Raw genomic sequence first — 20,816 nt, forward strand, 5'->3', positions numbered from 1 at the left:
GCACAAAGATCAAATCCACATGGATTAAAGACCTTGATATCAGACCCAGAACCATAAGATATATAGAACACGTAGATAAAACACTCCATGACATTGATACTAAAGGCATCTTCAAGGAGGAAATGCTACCATCCAAAACAAGTAGAAGCAGAGATAAACAAATGGGACTATATTAAACTGAGAAGCTTATACACCTGAAGGAAACAGTGATTAGGATACAAAAGCCACCTACAGAATGGGAGAAGCTCTTCATCTAATACCCATCAAATAAGGAGCTAATATTTAAGATATACAAGGTACTGACAAAATTAACAAGAAAAAAAATCTAACCCCATCAAAAAATGGGGAGAAGAAAGGAACAGACACTTCCTTAAAGAAGAAATACAAATGACCAAAAGACACATGAAAAAAATGCTCCACATCACTAATTATCAGGGAGATACAAATCAAAACAACAATGAGGTACCATCTCACACCACAGAGACTGGCACATATCACAAAATACAAGAACAATCAGTGCTGGCAGGGATTGGAGAGAAATTCTTATTTACTGCTGGTGGGAATGCCTTCTAGTACAGCCTTTCTGAAAAACAATAAGAAAGTTCCTTAAAAACTGGAAATTGAGCTTCTATATGATCAAGCAATACCACTCCTAGGGATATACCCTAGAAATACAAAACAACCCTTTGCACACCTATGTTCATTGCAGCGCTATTTACAATAGCCAGAATCTTGAAAAAACCCAGATGCACTACAGCAGATGAGTGGCTAAAGAAACTGGTACATATACACAAAGGAATGCTATGCAGCTTTCAGAAAAAATGAAGTCATGGAATTTTCCTATACATGGATGGACATGGAAACTATTATACTGAGTAAAATAAATCAGAGGGAGAGAGATAGACACAGAATAGTCTCACTCATTTGTGGGATTTAAGAAAAATGAAGGACAGTGTAGTAATAATACCCAGAGACAATAGAGATAAGGGCTGGAAGGACCTGCCTATGATATGAATGAAGCTTACCACAAATATTGGTGAGTGCAGTTAGAGAAATAATTACACCAACAACTAGCATGACAATGGTAGTGAGTGAGAGAAATAGAATACCTGTCTTGAATACAGGCAGGGGGTGGGGAGGAGGAAGATGGGGGGCATTGGTGGTGAGAAGGTTGCATTGGTGAAGGGGGGGTGTACTTTTTATGACTGAAACCTAATTACAAACATGTTTGTTACCATGGTGTGCTTAAATATTTTTTTAAAAAAGGCAGTCTGGCTTCGGTGGTCTCAGAGGTACCACGAGGTGAAAAGCAGAATAACACCGACTCTCGCCCGACTTGGCTTGGTTTATTTATCCTTCGCAGCTACCGTACCTTCATCAGACCTGTCCACCCTGGGGTAGAAATATGGAACGTTGGGTGATCTCACAACTGGGGAATTTATTTTTTACAGTAAGTGGGGGCTCTACGTCAAGGTGAACAGCAGGGTAAGAAGAGGGAGCTTGGCCCAGAGAGCAGCGCCCCTCAGCTGTCTCTCAGCCACCTACCTGCACCTGTGCTGCACCTGCCTGTGACTTCTGGTTATCCACTTTTCACCAATTAGACAAATCAGTCTCCACAAGGAGACTCAAGGTAAAACTTTCAGGAATGACTCCTCCCCTCACAGGATGACCGGTCCGATGGCTGCTACTCCAGAGGGTACTTGGAAACACCTTCCAGGCAGAAACATGGAGCAGCCTGCAGCTCTCTGCAGCCCTCTGCAGCCACATTTGGGACTTTCCTTCAAGTGCCAGGTGATAACACCATTCTGATTCTGATGTCTTGCAGGCCCCTCACGCAAGAAGAACTTGCACAGCGGCGGGGCCCGTGCCCGGCAGCGGCAACGCAGAAAAGCTGGCAGCTGTGCAGGGTAAGGCCACCTCAGAAGCCAACCTGGAGGGGCACACCCCGGAAACCAGTCCTCAGGGAGAAGAGCCAGAAGGTAAAAATCTCAAGATTGTGGCACTCACCTGACATGGGACACTACCCCCAATTAGCTCCTGATCCTTTAACTTGTTTGCTTTTGTCAGTGTGCCACTTTTTTTTCTTTTGGTGGTGCCAGCTGTAAAACCCAGGTCTCCTGTGTGCAAGGCCTGTGCTTTGCCACTGCATTATTTCCCTGGCCTTAGATCCTTTCATTCTGGATGTTACTTTTCTGAAGCAGATGCTGTTCAAGGATTGTCTTTTGATTGTAGCTGCTCCTGGATTAGAAGGAATGTTCTGGTACTCATCCTCCTCTTTATTTCTGGCAGTTAAAGAGCAGCAGTTAGAGAGTCTCACCCCCAAAGCTGTGACCCAGGAAGAAAACAGCCAAGAAGAGTTCTTCATTGCCTTTGCTCGTGTCTTCAGTGGTGTGGCTCGAAAAGGAAAGAAAATATTTGTCTTGGGACCAAAATACAGTCCTATTGAGTTTCTACAGAGGGTAAGACCTGTATGTCAGCTAACCTGGACGTCAGCTGGCTGGGTGCTATTTCAGATTTGGGCATCTCTGCTGGCTGGGATTGGTTATTATCTCCTTGGCAACTTTATTTTGCTCTAGAGAACACAGTTGGATAAGTCCATATGTCTTCTGCAATGCTTTGTGACATTTGATAAACCTATTTCATTAGTGTGTAGGACAGTAAACCTAAATGTTATAAACTAAACCAGAGTGAGTCAGTTCCCACTAACTGGGCTTTGCACTTCCCTCAGCCACACTTGTTTCTCTGCTCTTGCAGAGCAGACCTTTGCTCCCTTGTGCAAGAGGTTGAATGCTTACGTGTCTGATGACTCAAGAATAGTAAGAGAAATTTGACAGTGCAAATTGCTCCTTATTGCAGTGGTCAGAGCTCAAAAAAAAGTGAAACCTTTCATAATCGAGAGATGTACAAGCTGTTTTTTAAGTGGAAATTTTATGTTTAATCCTTTTGTATTATTTTTGCTATTCTTTTTGGGGGTTTAGGGGCCACATCTAGCAGTGTTCAGGGCTTATTCTGGCTCTGCATTCAGGAATTACTCCTGGCAGACTTAGGAAGACCATAAAGGGATGCCTGGGATTGAACTCAGGTTAGCTTTCTGCTAGGCAAGTGCCCTACCCGCTGCCCTGTCTCTCCAACCCTGTATTATTTTTCTGTGGCTGTATATTACAGATTATCACCAAGTTGTCAACTAAGCAGATAGTATACTTTGCCATCTCAGTTTCTGCAGGTTAGGTGTCCACCATGGGTTAGCTTTTCAGCGTTACACCTTAGCTTAGCCCTTGCAGTAACAAAGCTGTTTGTGGCTTTTGGGGAGGGAGGGGGTGGTTGGAGCTAAACCCAACAGTGCTCAGTGTCTACGACCAGCTGTCTGCTTAGGGGTTTACTCCCAGTGGTGCTCAGGGTGGAGTGCTGTCTGTATTGCTGTATTTGTTTCATTAGGTTTTGTGGTTCTGATTCTGCCTTTTCTGTGTGCCATGTTTATCTCTAACTCTTCTGTTTAAAGTTCATGGGCATTTTGTCAGGTTCTGTTGAAAAGTGCCTTGGGTTTCTCTGTTGCTTAGAGCCTCTGGTATGTGACACCATGTTGTCTCCAGATTGGCAGCATAGCAGCTCTGAACAGCTGTCTGGGTTGTGTTAAGGGCGTCTGTGATCATCCTAATTGTCCTGTGCCACTCAGCACTAGCTTCAGCCCTGTTAGTTGCCTGTAGACAAGATCAGGACATTAAGCAAAAGAATAATGGTGAGTGAAAAGAGTAACAGTGTGAGAAGAGTAATATAATGGGAATGGGAAGAGTAATGGTAAGTGAGGAGAGGACTGAAGGTGAGGTGAGAAGAGTAACCGGGAAGAGTAACAGTGAAAGTGAAGAATAATGAGTGAGAAGAGGAATAGTGAGTGGGAAGATAATGGTGAATGAGAAGAGTAGGTAGGAGTCTGAAGAGTAATGGTGACGTCGAGGAATAATAATGGAGGGTAATGAGAAGACTGAACGGTGAGTGAAAAAAAGTAGCAGTGTGTGAGAAGAGAACTAATAGTCAGGAAAGTACTACTAGTGAGTGAGGAGAGCACTAATAGTGCACGAGAAGAGTAGCGTTGAGTGAAGAGTAGAGATGAGTGAACCCCAGTGATCATCAGCACACAATCTCCAGAACTGGTGTGTGACGTGCTTCACATGAACATCTGATTCGTGGTTGTTCCTCATGTGTGGCACAGTCATGATAGGCCGTGTCTATAAAGTGTTTATTGTCTGCATCACACCATTTTAAATTGGTGTTTTTTTGGATTTCTATGAAACGTAACTGCATCGTCTTATTCACAAAAATAATTTGCTGGATGCTAGCACGTACCTAGATGTGTGCCTCCTAACGGACCCCCACTTTGTCCTCTGCCAGGGTCCCCGGAAGGCTTCTCAGCTTCGTTCGAGGACCTGCCCACTGTGCCCCACATGTCCTGCTGCACTCTGGAGAACCTGTATCTACTGATGGGCCGTGAGCTAGAGGACCTGGAAGAGGTGCCTCCGGGGAATGTACTTGGTAGGTAGCTTACTGCCCTACACTGCACAGAGCTCGGGTGCATGGGAGGAAGCTTGAGTTTAGTTGTTTATTTCTCAGTGTCCTTGGGTGCTAACTCAGCCCACTTGAGAGTTCGTATGGAGGTCAGTGGGAGCAGGGAGCTAACTCAAGAGGTGGGACTCTGCTGACATTTGGACACCCTTAGTATGACCCCAGGCACCTCTTGGTCCCCTGAGCACTTCGAGGTCCGACCATGGCAGCCCCAAGCAATAAGCACTGTGGGGTGACCATGTTGGAACAGCACTGTGTCCCCAGACTGAGAATTAACCTCAGGCCTATTCAGCCAGATGGACCCTACAGAGAATGGCCTCCGTGGGGCCACTCAGTGTTGCCACAGGGGGTCCTTGACCCATGGAAAACACCCAACTCCATAACTGGCTGTGAATTCAAGTCACTGTACTATTTGTAATTATGTTTTCCTTTAACTTCTTTAAAAGAAAATGTGCCACTGGTCCAGGCAGGTCATGATTCATTCGTGAGCTCTAATACAAGAACTTTGCCCAGCTATTTGCTGTTCACTGTAACATAAGAAAATATTTTTTGAGGCCGGATAGATAGTATGGAGGTAAGGCAATTTGCCTTTCAGGCAGAAGAATGGTGGTTCGAATCCCGGCATCCGATATGGTCCCTGTGGCTGCCAGGGGTGATTTCTGAGCATAGAGCCAGAAGTAAACCCTCTGTGACGTTGCCGGGTGTGACCCCCCCCCCCCCCCCCCCCCCGCAAAAAAAAAAAAAAAAAAAAAAAAGAATGAAAATATTTTGTCATGAAGTTAGTGGTTGTCTCTTGGAAGATGTTTAGGTGCTGAGTAGAACTATGCACCAACCAATCCTTTTACCAGGAAGGCCCTGGCAGAGGACCAGCAGCCTTCTTTGACATTTTTTTTTTTTTTTTGAGGGTGGTAGCACGTGACCCACATCCAGCCGACTCAGGCTATTCCCGAAGGCCTGGAAACTCCTACATTTCTTCTCGTTAACTTGAGGGAAAGGTGGTTGTACTTCCTATTTTAATAAGGAAATGGCAGTGCATGATAATGATGGATTCCCATATGTTTTTCATCAGAAGTGACACCATGTCAGATTTATCAAGTACAGATGAAAATGTTCATTGGGGAAAGAAATGAAAACACGAGCTGGCGTTTTGGGCAAGCGGGTGTGGCCTCGCCAAAGTCCGATCTTTGATTGGCACCTGAGGAATGTAGCTTTTGCCTTTGAACTCATCTGTGTCTTACTTTAAAGAACTCATGCTGACTGAAAAGTGTGAAATAGATAATGTGGCTTGGCAATGGTTGGTTTAAAGTTGAAAATATTTAATTCCAACCTGATGTGAGGGAAGTGGGTATAGAGTTGGACCAGAGAGACCTCCCCATGTTTAACACACAATAAATAGCCTTTTGTTCAATTCCTCTCAAGATCTCTAAAAATAAACCTTTGCTACAGGCTCCTATTAAAATGGGAGGGGAAATTGAATTAGGATTCCAAATCTCTTGCCTTTCCTCTACACTTTCAGATCTCTTCCATATGGTTCAGTCTGGAATGTTTCAAGGGCATGTCTGAGAGGAAGCAGGAGGTTCTTTCTACAAGATGGAAAAACGAAAAGTTACCAAGACTTACTGAACTGGTTGTAGTTCTGCTGTGTTCGTTTTCTGGGTTGGCTAGAAGTCAGTGTAGATTGAATGTGTGTATGTGTGTGTGTGTGTGTGTGTGTGTGTGTGTGTGTGTGTGTGTGTGTGTGTACACATGTGTGTTTGCAGTTCCCTTGTCATGGTTTAACTGATTGTGTAAACTGAGAAGAGTTTACTAGCAGATTTTGTTGATTGCGGGTACCTTTCAAGAGTATGTGGCTCTTTGCCTTGTGTTACTTTAACTTTTAAATATGCTTATCTGCATATTGGAAATAATTGGAAATAATCTATTTTAATGGTAAATAACCTGCAGCCTTACGAGTACTTTCTCAATTTTAATAGTTTCAGCTGCTTTGAATCATTTCTAGTGGGTAATAACAATATTCTTTTTCTCTTAATCGTTACAGTGTCTTTTCTTTGTTTCTGTGTTGTGCCTGTAAGAACATGGTTACTGGGATTGCTGATTCCTTCCTGACCTGAATGAAAGTCTTTGTGTTTTCTTTTCAGGTTTGCACATACCTACTGATTTATATCTCCTATTTTTCATGCTAAAGAAGTGTTCTTTTTTTCCTTCTTTTAATCAGAAACAAATACTAAATTTTATTCTTGCACTCAGCATCTGAAGAGACTTTAAAACTCTTCCTTGCTCTCCTTGACATAATGAATTTGTATTTATTCCTGATCCTGATTATTCTTGCGATTCTAGGGATGTACAACAGCCCTGGGGAACACTGAAGATTTCTCTTCACACCGCTGGTAGATCAAAAACTGCTATTTTACCCGGAATTTCCTTGTAATTAAGTAAAAATTGACCCTCAGTTTCTAATACCCTGCTAACTCAAAAAGGAGCCATTTCTGTCTTCTCGGCCCTTTCCATTCACTCTTGCCATCTGGAGCCACAAGCCATGGGGAAGCTGAAAGGGACCGAGGAGATCCAGTAGCATCTGTTTCTTTCTTTCTTTTTTTTTTTTTTTTTTTTTTTTTTTTTTGGGTTTTAGTTTTTGGTTTTGGTTTTTGGGTCACACCCGGCAGCACTCAGGGGCTACTCCTGACTCTATGCTCAGAAATCGCTCCCAGCAGGCTCGGGGGACCATATGGGATGCCGGGATTCTGCATACAAGGCAAACGCCTTACCTCCATGCTATCTCTCTAGCCCCAGCATCGGTTTCTTGATGAGATGCACAAGTCACATTCCACATCTCAGGCAGTGCATTGACAGAGCCATTGCAGAGATTTTCCTGTCAAATGTGGTGAATGTGGGTGGGTCTTTTTTCTTTTTTTCTTGGCAGCTTGTTGTATCTCTTTGGCTCCCATTAAGGGATCATCTTCTCATAGTTTTCTTTAGTCATAAATTTAGCTTTTATTTGAAGCCTTTCCTCCCTCTCATTATTGATTGTCTCCCATTCTCTTTTCTGTGTTAAAGATTTGGCTTGTTCCCTTTGTCTCTGTTCAATGGAAAGTGCTGGTGTTGGCGTGGGAGCTGCCAAGTGCCCTCTGTGGGGCCCAATATACTCCACTTTCTGGCCCAGTGCCTGTTGGTGCTCCAGCTCCTTGCTCCTGTTCAGGAATCCAGGAAAGCTGGGGAGCTTTACAGCCCCTGAGCATTCAGCAGGTCTGTGGGGGTGGTTTGGCCCTCCCCACTCCTACCTGTGACTGGCAGTGCTTTTGGATGGCTAATGCAGTTTGTCTCAGAGGTAGAGCTCTGTGGGGACTGTCAGAAATCTCTCTCTGCCAGCTCCAAGTCATGTTCATGTCTAAAAGGTACTTCTACAGTGTGGCCAGATTGTCGTAGACTTGAGGGATGTTTAGTCATTTGGTCTTTACTGGGTGTTCAGAGTGTGAACAGTGAGCGCAGTGAAAAATCAGAGTCTTTAGTGGCAATAGGTATGTGGCTCTGTATAATGGATAAAGACAAAGGGCTGATGGGATATCGGCATGGAAGGTAGGGAGGGCATTTATGAAATAAAATGCCATAAATATATCTGAAAAGCATTTATGGAGGTTGGTGCGAGTGTTTATCACCTAGCTAGAATTGCAGTTTCAGTCAATTAGGGAATGTTCTTGACACTTTCCTAGTTAAGGGTTTCAGTAAGATTTATTTTCTGGGGCCGGAGGAGATAGCATGGTAGGTAAGGTGTTTGCCTTTCCTGCAGAAGGTCGATGGTTCGAATCCCGGCATCTCCCATATGGTCCCCTGTGCTGCCAGAGCGGATTTCTGGAGCATAGAGTCAGGAATAATCCTGAGCACTGCCAGGGTGTGACCCAAAAACCAAAAAAAAAAAAAAAAAAAAGATTTATTTCTTTCTCTATACGTGACCTTGTGGCCGTCAATTAATGCCAGTATTTCTGTGGAAGCAAGGGTAGTGACCCATGTGCCTCCTGGGGCTGGGGTCTCACAACTGGGCCCAGCTGAGTCCTGCACAGAGCTACCTTTCCTGTCATCCTGGCTTCACAATATCTTCCACACTCAAAATGGGAGGCCTTGAGCTTGCAGTTTGTTTCTGAAGCTCCTCCTAACACCATCCTAACTGGATCCAACTCTCATCCTTTCTGCCCCACCAACTTCTTTTATTGTTTCCTCTTCATCTTAGAAATGCAATTATGGGGCCGGAGAGATAGCATGGAGGTAAGGCGTTTGCCTTTCATGCAGAAGGTCATCGGTTTCAAATCCCGGCGGTCCCATATGGTCCCCCCGTGCCTGCCAGGTTCAATTTCTGAGCATGAGCCAGGATGTAACCCCTGGAGCACTGCCGGGTGTGACCCAAAAGCCACAAAAAAAAAAAAAAAAATGCAATTATGGGGGTGCTGGAGTGATAGCACGATCAGATAGGACTCGCGATTTGATCCCTGACATCCCATACGGTCCCCCAAGTGTGCCTGGGGCGATTTCTGAGAGTAGAGCCTCGGAGGTAATCCCTGAGTACCACTGGGTATGGCCCCCTAAAAAAGAAATTGGAGTTATGATTCCTGGATTTTGGGCTATATAGGGGATGGTGAGCATTGTTTATGTCATTTAAACGTATTTGCTGCTCAGGGACAGCGAATGCAGGATGTAAAATATCACTAATCTACCATCATCCCTGCAATGAGAGTTTGCGTTGTCGCCAGCTCTGTTTTATGCTTCCCCAGATGACTGTTTGTTCGTTATGCACCAGCTCAGTGTAGAACTACGTTGAGGATTGTATTTCACAGGTTAGGAGCTGTTGCTTCCAGGGCAGAGCTGCAGGAAGTGTCCATGTGCTTTTCCCCATCGTATCTAGAGCCGTCCTTCTTGTGGGACTCTGCAGTGACTGGAAGAAATTAGATCTGCTTTGAAAATGAAAGGCAAAGCCCCTCTCACCCAGAGTGGGAGTGGGGTAGGGAGTTGCCCGTTTTTCTTGGGTCTGCTGTTGCAAGCAATTACTGAGATTGATTGTATAATAGCAGGGTTTCTTCCAAAGCAGCAGGCCTCCAGTTTTTCTAAATGACAACTGTAAAATTCCATTTTCTCAACAGCTCCTTGTGATCCGTTTCATTATATTCGTATGTCTTTCAGGAAGGGCATGAATGAAGGCCACATTGATTACTTGGTTGATAATTTGCAGGTAGATCAAAGTCAACTTCACCAGTATTATAGGACCCCATGCTCTGGCTGGGTGCATGCGTGGCCCCTTACTGCCCTGCAACCCCCAGCAATCAAGAGCTGGATGCTAACTATCTTTTGTGGTAGCTGAGAAAATTCAGCCTGACTTAGCTCTTTGCAGGCCATGACCCAGCTCCCTATTGCTTGAGAATCTTCTCCGTACAGTGGGTGGGGCTGAGGTGAGAGCGTCATGGAGCCCTGGGTTTCTGTCCCTGGCCTTGTGTAGTCTCAGGTATGGACCACTTTTTTTTTTAACTTAATTTATTGATTGATTGGTTGTCTGGGACACAGCCAGCAGTGCTTGGGTCATTCCTGGCTCTGCACTCAGCAGTTGCCCCTAGCAGGCTGGCGGTCCATATACGGAATGCCAGAATACCAACCGGGTCCCTCCTGCGTTTGGCCACACGCAAGCAAATGCCCCTATTGCTGTGCTATCTCTATGGCCCCTATGGACCACATTTTAAAAAAATGTTAATAATGGTGAAAAAACAAAACCCATCGATAGGAAAACTGTCACAGATTCTCCTTATTTCACTGATTGGTTTCAAATGAGAGGATGCTGTGACATTTGGGGACTGTTCTTATATGAACCTTGTCCTGGGGGGAGAAAGGGAACTCGAGCTTGGGGACAGAATTGATGAATACTCAGGGCCCAGGGCCTCCCTGTAAGAATGAAAGGATGAGGAGAGAACCTGAGAGTTGGCTCCATTGGAAGAGGAGACATCAGCTGTGTGGTCTGCCATCACAGGAAAGGTGGGGTGACTGAGTGGGGGGGGGCCCCTCCACCCCACCCAGTTCTGCAGACATTCAGGGACCCCACACTCGAGGCATCAGTACCCAGTAGGGGTATGGTGATGAACAGTGATGTGAACGGGCTTGTGGCCTTGTGTCTGGCCGGGGCTTCGCAGCATGAAGGCTTGCTGACTGCATGTTCAACACAGGTTGGCTTGGATCTGTTCAGTTTGTCCTTTAGAAATGAGTGGTATGTGTGCCTGTAGGTAGAGGTACATAGGTCTCCCCATTTTACCTTTCAGGGGAGTTGATTGGATATCCTTTGGCTGCCCCTTCACTAGGCTGCCCTCTCACCTAGTCCAGAAAGCTGGGCATCTACTTCGTGGAGTGTGTGCTGCGGTGTGGGCACATCTTCAGATCCACAGCTGTTGTTCCATCCCATTGTCCATTTACCAGGACTCCCCCACCTCCTGTGTCACAAAACCAAGCGAGGTCGCGTTGAGCAGTAATATGTGACACCCACTCAATCACTAATAATTATTTGTGAATAATTTCCTAGCCTTCACAATGCCTGAAACACAGTAGGGTTCAACTGTTTGTATCTTAGTTATTCCAATAACTTGCTTGTTGCTTTTCATGGTGGGTCTCTTCATGTGCGCCGTCTCTGGAGAAGTCCTAATCTCCCATAGAATGAGGCTGTACTGTCCCAGGTGGTTAAAGGATTGGGTGTGGACTTCCCTGTCAGTCAGCATGCATGCACCAGAGTATTCTTAGGGTTATTGCCTCTGTTGTCCAGAGTATTTTGTCACCAGAATCTTAGGATCAGAGATCGTAAGTCGAGGCAACACACATAAGAACTCTTCTTTGTCAATGAGTGGTCCACATGCAACTCTCAAAGTTTCTATGAATTCCATCACTTCATTTCCATGTCCTCCATAAAGGGGACTTGAAAACCTGTGGTGCTGGACTGAAGCCTCTTGGTGTGTTTCTGGAGTACGGAGAAAGGGGGGTGTCATTCGATTCAAGTCAACCGACCCTGAAGTTGATCCGCCAGCCAAATGCAGAACTGGATCAGGATTAAAGTTTCTGTTTTCTGACCCTGTCCAAGATTTAAAGGGGTCATTGAAATGAAGGCAAGTTTGGGGTTTCAGGTCCAAATCCATTTTTAATACTACCACCTTACGTTTTTATATAGCCCTGGTATGCTTTTCAAATGCTTTTTATCTGTAGTATTTGATCTATCCCCCGTCTCTTTTAGTCTTCTATATTCTCAAAGACAAGTAATTGGTAGGTTGGAAGTAAGTAGCCTATGAGAATTGTGACTTTGAAATCATTTCCAGGTGTTTTAGATAGTTCCCATTATAAATGATGAAACATGAAACTTTCCTCCTCTGTAAAAGGGAACTTTACTGTCTTAGAGTAATTGTGAGAAATTTCAAGATTTCATTTATTTTGTTGTCCTTTTTCTTTTTAAAACAATAAGTACACCTAAGTTGTATGTAGGTGAGTAATACATGTGCAAGGGAAGAGCTATGATTACAGCCATGAAACTCAGTTTCCCTGAAAGACCTGAGATGGTGGACATTTAATTTAAAATCATTTATATGACAAGAAAAAATTAAATCTCAAGTTTTAATTACAGTTGACCTACAAACCAAAAAGGAAGAAATGTTAGTCATTGAGAAAATTAAATAGTAGCAGGACTGTGTGTATTAGATGGACTTGAGTGAGAGTTTATCTAGTGTTCTGTTCACTTTGGAAATGCGTTGCAGGCATTAAGGATGATCGGTGCTCAGGCACCTAGCCACTCCATGAGTCTGGATCATGGATTCAAGTAGGTGAGGCTTAAAATAATTTTATTTTAGGCGCAAGCAAGCTCTACTCTGTTGTAACTTTCTGATCCCTGTCGTACAATCACTCCACATAGTTAAAGAAGCTTATGGTTCACTGTTGTGTATGTAAATATTTGGGGGGATTACTATGTTACTCATCCTAAACTGATTGGTGATTGTGCCCTACCCTAGGGTGTGACCTGGCATTCTGCCCCCACCCTAGGGTAGTACCTGATTCTGCTTCCATCATTGGTTGGTATCTGATCCCACCATTGGTTGGTACCTGACTTTGGGGGATAAAAACAAGGACCTGTGGAAGGCGAGGGGCTTTTTGGCTGGAACTGAAGCTGAATCTTGGGACTTCAGTCTTGTCCACTGAATAAAGCGAATTATTTCCACAAGTCCTGCACTGTCTGAGTAGCTGTTTACCCACCGTTTTCACCTCAGAACCGTCGGTCTAGACTGGGTGGGGCAGACACGTCTGCTCCGTAGCTGGAAGAGAAAGGCCTCATCCTCCATCCACCATCAGTCAACCTCTTCAGGGGCTGACTTGCTACAGTTCACTAAAAATGTTCCTCTCAAAATCTCATTAAGGGATGGGGGCTGCCTCATCCCTTGTAGCACTGTCCAGTACAGTTCATGTGTGGCCTCATCAGCCTTGACTGACCCTTGACTCTTTGCCCCTGCAGGAATAGGAGGCCTCCAGGATTTGGTGCTAAAGTCGGCAACTCTCTGCAGCATGCCCTGCTGTCCCCCATTCATCCCGCTCAGCTTTGAGGCGGCCCCCATCGTCAGGGTTGCTGTGGAGCCCAAGCACCCAAGTAAGACACTTTGCTTTGGACCCAGGAAGGGCTGGTCAGAATTTAGGAGTCTAGCATCACGCAACCTACTTAAAGTGCCACCTGGGCCAAGCAGTGCAAAGATTCTATCTATCTCCCATACGCTTTGTTGGGGACTTGGGGTCATTGTGGTAGCCCTCAGGGAACCCTCGTGGTTGAGTTCAGAGACCCCTCATAGGCTGCAGCCTCTGTTCTCTAGGGTCGTGGCTAGTGTTGGTAAGGCCAATGTCACTCTGAGGACCCTCTCCCAAGACTATTCAGGGCTCAGGTCCAGGGATTCATTGTCGCTTGGGCCTGATGGCTGGGACCACACCCTTGATGGTAGGCTTCATGGCCTATACCTTGACATGCATGTGTGATGTTGGCTTTAAAATCCAGGCCCTCACATCCCAGACTGCAGGGCTCTCTGGTTCTCTCTCCTCTCTCTCTCTCTCTCTCTCATCTCTCTCCTCTTCTCTCTCTATCTCTCTCTCTGTTCTCTATCTCTCTCTCTCTCTCTCTCTGCTCTATCTCTCCTCGGTTCTCCTCTCTCTCCCCACCCCCTCTCCCTCTTTCTCTCTGCCCCTCTCCCCCTCTCTCTCCCTCCTCCCACCTCTCTCTTGTGTGCACCCCAGGTTTTTTTGTTTCTTGTTTTCAAAAAATTTAGGTTTGCATCCTAGATTTTTTTTTTACTTAATTGATGACAAGGCCACGAAACATCTTGTCATTATTTTGTTGTTCCCTTTTCTTGTTGCTATATATCCATTAGTTTGAATAGAAATTCTTTCCTTTCCTTCGCTTTTGGGCCACACCTAGTGGATCTCAGTGTTCGCTCTTAATAGTACTCCAGGAACCACCATAGGGTTGCCAGGCATCATAGCCAGAGCTGGCCACGTGCAAGGCGAGTGCCTTGACCCCTTTTATTATCTGTCTGGCTCTCACACCTTTTGAGAGCAGGTCTCTTGCATGCTTCCCTTTGCTGGTGTGGACTTGGTCTTCAGGCTGGATGAGCCTTTCCCTACTCACCTGATTTCCACTTTGTGTGTGCTTGACCTAGGTGATATGCCTCATCTTGTCAGAGGCATGAAGCTGCTGAACCAGGCGGACCCCTGCGTCCAGATTCTCATCCAGGAGACAGGCGAGCATGTCCTAGTCACAGCAGGCGAGGTGCACCTCCAACGATGCTTGGATGACCTAAAAGAAAGGTGAGGAGGTGATGAGACAGACACATGCATGCTCTAAGCTCGGGGAGTGAGACTGGGATTTGTTTTCAGAGGAAAAAAAAAATGTCCTCAACTCAGATGCATATTATTCTCATTACTAGGTACAGATTTCATTTATTCATTAATAAGAAGCAAATAACATCTTCCTACACTTGAATCATTTTGCATTGAGTAGACCTAACAGAATTATTGAGTGTAGGGACTATGTGCTTAAGTAAAAAGTAGTAAAAGAAGGAAAGGGCTACTTTAGAGCACTGGTGGTTACCACCATGCAGTTAGGAGACAAGTGTGATTGCTTTTCAAGATAGAGTCACTGAAATGTCTTCCCCAGATTCTTGGATCCACAAACCTTATTTGAAAGAATCGAAGTATCAGATCTTACTAAAACACTTCTTTCTGCTTCAGGCATCTTTATTTATGGCTGGTAGATAATCGGTCAGAAAGGGCACTTTATCTTGCATGTGGCTACCTCAGATTCAACCCCCTGTATGATCCCTCAAGTCCACCAACCAGCACTGCCAGATGTGCCACCCTCCCCAAAAGTCTTTAAGTAAATAGGTGGTGGTTTATTTTGCAAACGAGCAGAGCTGTTGTAAAATCACCCCCATGCACCATATCTTCAACCCCAAGTGAACGAGTCTAAATCAGGGTCGCACATGAAATAACCCAGACCAGGCTGAGGGTGAAACACATGTGGTCCGGCAATCTTATATCTCATATGGAGAGCCAGTTGCCTGCCAGAACAGTCTTTCTTATTGAGTACAGAGATCACCCTCAAGCAGGGGAATAAGGACAGATAGCTTGGCTATTCTGAGCCAGTACCACCCAGGTTTACGTGTAAGACAATCTTTTGTTTTGGGTGAAATAAAGTCTAACCTAACAAGCTGTGACATTTTTACGTATGCAAAGAATTTAGAGAGTCTCTCTAGTCTTGAAGGCAGTTTCTGAATTCTGATCATGTGATTGGCCAGTCTTCCATACATACATCAGTGGGTTTCTCTGTGTTTGCAAAATCTCTATAGCATTGTGCCACCTGACGTCTTCCCTGTGAAAGTTTAGGTGGCGTTTCGGTCGTGACCTTTTTCTTTTCTCTGGAATTTGTAGGTTTGCCAAGATTGATATCAGTGTATCTGAACCCATCATCCCATTCAGAGAAACAATTACAAAGCCCCCCAAAGTGGACATGGTCAATGAAGAAATAGGCCGGCAGCAGAAAGTTGCAGTCATCCACCAAACAAAGGAAGAACAGAACAAAGTCCCCGATGGCGTCCAGGTCGACCCTGATGGCCTCGTCACCATCGCCACTCCCAACAAACTTGCCGTGCTCAGCGTCCGAGCCCTGCCCCTTCCAGAAGAAGTCACCCAGATTCTAGAAGAAAGCAGTGACCTGATCCGTTCCATGGAGCAGTGGACGTCCTCGTTGAATGAGGGCAAAAATTTGCCACAGATGGACCAGAAGACCCAAGAGAAAATGGGGGAATTCAAAAGAAAACTGGAGCAGCACCTTACGGGGAGAAAGTGGAGGAACACTGTTGACCAGATCTGGTCTTTCGGCCCAAGGAAATGTGGACCCAACATCCTGGTGAACAGGAGCATGGACTTCGCCAGCTCCGTGTGGACTGGCCTGTCAAGTGTATCTTCCCAGGAAACCCGGAGCTACCGGGACCTTAGCAACAGTGTTGTGAGTGGCTTCCAACTGGCCACTCTCTCAGGCCCCATGTGCGAGGAGCCACTCATGGGTGTCTGTTTTGTTCTAGAAAAATGGGATCTGAGTAAGTTCAAGGAGCAGGGAGCCAGTGAGGCACAGAGACCAGAATGTGGTCCCACGGAAGAAGGACTACAGGGAGGTGCCAGCACGAACTATGAGCCGATGAACAACTGCACTTCAGGAGCGGTTGAAAAGAGGCCAGCCCCAAGGGGAGAATCCTCCCTCCCAGACTGTTATGGGCCCTTCTCAGGGCAGCTTATTGCCACCATGAAGGAGGCCTGTCGCTATGCCCTTCAGGCAAAACCACAGCGTCTCATGGCAGCCATGTACACCTGTGACATCATGGCTACGGGCGACGTGCTGGGTAAGGAGCTGGCTGGGGAGCAGAGCTCTAGCTTCACTTGCTTCTTGCTCTCCTCTTATTCCTCCTCTTCTTTTTGGTGTCCCAGGGACCTCTGCTATTTTGGCTCACCAGGCCAGATTGTCTGGGAACACCAATAACACAACCTGAAGTTCCTACAGGCCTCCAGGTTTTGCCCACAGTTCCGGGGTCCGGGATGCATGTGGTATTGAGATTGAATTCAAGTTCCTGCACATACAAGCCATGCGCCCCTACCCAAGTGTCTCCCTAGCTTTTTGTCCTTGCTCCAGAGTCTTCAGTATCATGTCATGTACCAAGTACTGACAGTCTTTGAAAGCCAGTGGCCTCAAGTCTTAAAATGTTGGGGTGGGCAGGGAGATAGATGACTTGGTGACTGAGCCCTGGGACCATGTTGCAGTTCTCCTATGGGAATGGAAAGTGCTGTGTTAGCCACCTCAGCTCACTTATGACACATCCTCGGGCATCTCTGTATCAGCCCAAGTAACAAAATTGTTCTGCAAATGATCAAGAGACACCTCTCGTGCTCCAGAGACAAAGGGCTTCTGTGGGTGCCGGGCTCCTTCTGGGGAGGAGGAGTAGACTGTGTTTCAGCATTGTCCTTGCTAACATCTTACCCCCGCTTGCCTCTCTGGGGAGCAGCAGCCTGGCCCTTTGCTGTTCTTGGCCCTGTGCTCTAGGTGCTATGAGGGCTCGAAGGAGCTGAAGTACAGAGCTGGACCTCCAGGTCACTTCCTGTCACTCCCCGGTCCTCTCCATTGTGTTCTGGTTGGCCTTCTTGTCTGAAAGGTTCATTGGTCATTGAAACCTGAAAGCCAAAATAGACTTGAAGAAATTTAGCCTTGCCTTGAGACAGTGTGTGCCAAGAGCAGCACTTTGGAAAGCTGGTGATGCCTATTTCTTTTGTGTTTGGGTTGAATTGAGATGGCACCACAGGTTGTACCAACAAGAACGGGAGCCACAGATGGGGAGAAAACTGTCCTCTGAATTGCCCGTCTTGTTTCCCTGTCTTAGCAGCTCTATCTTTGCCACTGCACTCTATGGTCCTAGGAGCTAATGCTTCATTTTTTTATTAGAATCTTCCATTTGGCTGCTTACGTTGCTGCCATGACCACACCCATCTTCCTCATGATTTGAAAGGACAGAGTATTTTCCCTGCCCTGTCTCCTAGCACACCAGGTCCCCCCCCCCCCCCATGCAGAGCTGCGTTCTAGCCCTCTGGGCCATTGCCTCCCACCTACCCACCCCCGTGGCTACACTGTTGCTTTTTACTTCTTGTTTATTTGGTTTTTTGATCACACCCAAGGGGTCACTCCGGACTGGCTCAGAAATTAATCCTGGAAGGCTTGGAGGCCATATGGGATCTGGGGATCAAACAGGCTTGCAAGCAAACACACCCCTGCTGTGATATTGCTCCAGCCTGCTGCTTATTTCCGTTCCCTGTCAAATTGCCTCCCTGCTTTCTCTGCGAAGAAACCCGTGCACCTCTCCCATCTTCCCTGGGTTATGTGACTCTTTGTGGGTCATCACGGGATCATGAGGGGCCTCTGGTCACTTGGCCGGCCGGTGAGATAAACAAGCTGTGCTTGCAGGCCGGGTGTATGCCGTGCTGTCCAAGAGAGAGGGCCGCGTGCTGCAGGAGGAGATGAAGGAGGGCACGGACATGTTCATCATCAAGGCCGTTCTGCCTGTTGCCGAGAGCTTCGGCTTTGCCGATGAGATCCGTAAGAGGACCAGCGGGTTAGCTAGCCCGCAGCTGGTGTTTAGCCACTGGGAGGTAAGCCAGGCTCACAGCCATTTCTCCCTGCCCATCCGCCGGCTGCCATGGACAGCAGAGACCAGAGAAACCCTCGGCACACATGCCCATTTTTACCCCCTTTTAAGACACAAAATTTTTCCTTGAAGGGCTCAGACATTTATTTAGGGGTAGGACTTGGTAGTCATTTCCATAGGGCTGGAGTGCTGTGGCCTGATAAAGTTCTGGTATGGTCAGGTCTGAGGCAGCAAAGGGCTTCTGTGCATCAGGCTCTGCTCAGGTGACAGTCACTCCTGGCATTCTTTGAGGGCGATATATGGTGTCAGGAATTGAACTTGGGTCAACTGTGCAGAGCACAAGTCCTCCCCACTCTACTGTCTCTGGCCCCTTAGTACCTGTGTGAAAGGCACATCATGTCTGCTGTGGAAAGTCAGTCTCCTGGGCGCGAACTGCTCCTGCACTCCCTTTGCCACCTGTCACAGCCCATCCTCGGGAAGCTGCAAATCTCTGTTCTAATTAAATGTCATTGATCAGATCGTTTGGGGCCATCTCGCCCCCCCTTCCCATCAGGTTTAGAAATGACATACTTGCTGGGACCTGGTTTCTCCCATCGCAGCCTGTTTTTCCATTTGTGCTCTACCATACCATATAATTTACAATCAAGAGCTTTTGAGAGAAAGTGCTTCAAAAAATAGAGAAAATAAAATTACAGGCATTTTCCATGAGGAAACATTTGAAGTCAGCAATCTCATAATTTCTCTTTCTATGTTTTTTCCCTTCCATGAACAAGGGGGAATTGCAGCTAATAAGAGGCAGAGAAAGGAAAGGCGCCTTGCCCAGTGCTACCGGACTGGGTTCCTCTGCCCCAGCTGGCTCTGCTCACTGGAGGAGCCTAGGGGTGAGCCAAAACTGGAGCTCATAGTAGAGTGGGGGGAGGCTTACCAGTGGGGGGAGGGGCTCACTGTGGGCACAACCACCTGTGGGCAAAAGCTTGGGGATAGCAGACACCAGGTTCCCAGGTGGTCTCGGGCTTTTGGTGAATGTGGAGGCTCCAGCTGGCCCTGCAGGCAGATTCCATGCAGGCCTTGGGGGTTATTCTAAGGCCTTACCCCAACTCCCTGTGGCTTCACAGTGCAGAGGGTCCCCTTGGTGACAAGAACATCAGAAACGCCTCCCTCACTCCAGCTTCCCCTTGTCCCGCCACATTCTTTCTCTTCCCGTTCACAGAAAGTTCTCTCATGGCAGGGATGACTTTGAAATTACTGTTTCCTCTTCCTTCTGCTTTAGCTGAGAAATTTGTGAGTCTGAGGTTCCCCCACCAGTGAGGAGCGCCTCCTTTTCTCAACCTGTGGAGGATGGCACCATCGGAACGAGACAGGGCTTTGCCCTGAGTCCTGCCCTCTCCACTGTGCGGTCAATGACCCCCTGGACACTGGCCAGCTGCCTTCTGGACAGGCTAGCCCATCTGTTCCTCCTGTGGTCCCCCCTAGTGTCCAGTAGGCCATGACTGAGCGGACGGGGAGATGCTCGAGTGTTCCCCGCCTCTGAGACAGGATGTCTGGAACTCCTGCTCCAGTTCCCATCCTGCTTTGATGTCAGAGTTCAGAGTGGCCGGAACATGCTTAGATGCTGACCAGGCCCGAGACAGTGTGAGGTGGATGCAGAGTCTTATCCCACAAGCTGTCTCTTCCTATGCCTCAGGGTGTGCTCTCCGTGGGACAGCATCCCTCGGGCCCTGTCAGGCCTCCTTAGACTCCCTCAGGCCATCACTAGGGCCTGAACTAAAGGCCTAGCCTAAGGTAGTACCTTCTTCTCCCACAAGGTCATCCCGAGTGACCCCTTCTGGGTGCCGACAACTGAAGAGGAGTATTTGCACTTCGGGGAGAAGGCAGATTCAGAGAACCAGGCCCGGAAGTACATGAACGCCGTTCGGAAGCGGAAGGGGCTGTATGTGGAAGAGAAGATCGTGGAGCATGCAGAGAAGCAGAGGACCCTCAGCAAGAACAAGTAGCAGCTGCTTTGTGCTTTGGGCCCTGCTAGCGTGTCCAATAAAGGTCCTGTACTTGTTTCCTCTGCTCTGGACGACGAATACCAGGTGTTCCGGTGCTTGATTCGGACCCATGACTGGAAGAGAGTGTGTGTGAGTGTTTGTAGTGGGGATGGTTCAGGGAAACCCAGTGGGGTGAGCACTGTGGCCCTCTGAACATGCTTCATGCTCCCTTGGAGGCTCTTGGCATTTCTGCCATCGAGATACCAGCAGTGGGCAATGGCTGAGCTCTGGCCTTCTCTGGGCTTGGCTGTCAGTCACCCAGCAGTGTGGCCAGGGCCTGGGCCAGTCCCTCTACCGCATCGTGGACAGTTGTGAGCCAAGGACACCTCGCACCTCCTTTAGGAAAGCAAAGTCTGAGACCCAGTCCATAGGACAGTGGGGAAGACACTTGGCTTTCACATGGGGGGCCCAGAGTGATTCTTGAACACAGAGCCAAGAGTGAACCCTGAGCATCACCAGATATGGCCCAGAAATCAAAAAAAAAAAAAGGCATGTACATGTCATGCTG

General features: G+C 47.0%; 1 protein-coding gene across 1 annotated transcript in view; it reads left to right on the plus strand.

Annotated features, from left to right (window-relative positions):
* The window catches only part of EFL1 (elongation factor like GTPase 1), a 36,864-nt gene extending 16,538 nt beyond the window's left edge, over nt 1-20,326 (plus strand). The window contains 10 exon segments of the mRNA XM_049783279.1: nt 1,826-1,859; nt 1,861-1,878; nt 1,880-1,979; nt 2,290-2,472; nt 4,387-4,527; nt 13,064-13,195; nt 14,250-14,397; nt 15,520-16,487; nt 18,095-18,279; nt 20,081-20,326. Coding sequence (XP_049639236.1) covers nt 1,826-1,859; nt 1,861-1,878; nt 1,880-1,979; nt 2,290-2,472; nt 4,387-4,527; nt 13,064-13,195; nt 14,250-14,397; nt 15,520-16,487; nt 18,095-18,279; nt 20,081-20,269 — 2,098 coding nt within the window. The 3' untranslated portion in view covers nt 20,270-20,326.
* Nucleotides 20,327-20,816: the final 490 nt, after the last annotated feature.

Source organism: Suncus etruscus, chromosome 11 (assembly GCF_024139225.1).
Source record: "Suncus etruscus isolate mSunEtr1 chromosome 11, mSunEtr1.pri.cur, whole genome shotgun sequence".
In the NCBI taxonomy this organism is placed as follows: domain Eukaryota; kingdom Metazoa; phylum Chordata; class Mammalia; order Eulipotyphla; family Soricidae; genus Suncus; species Suncus etruscus.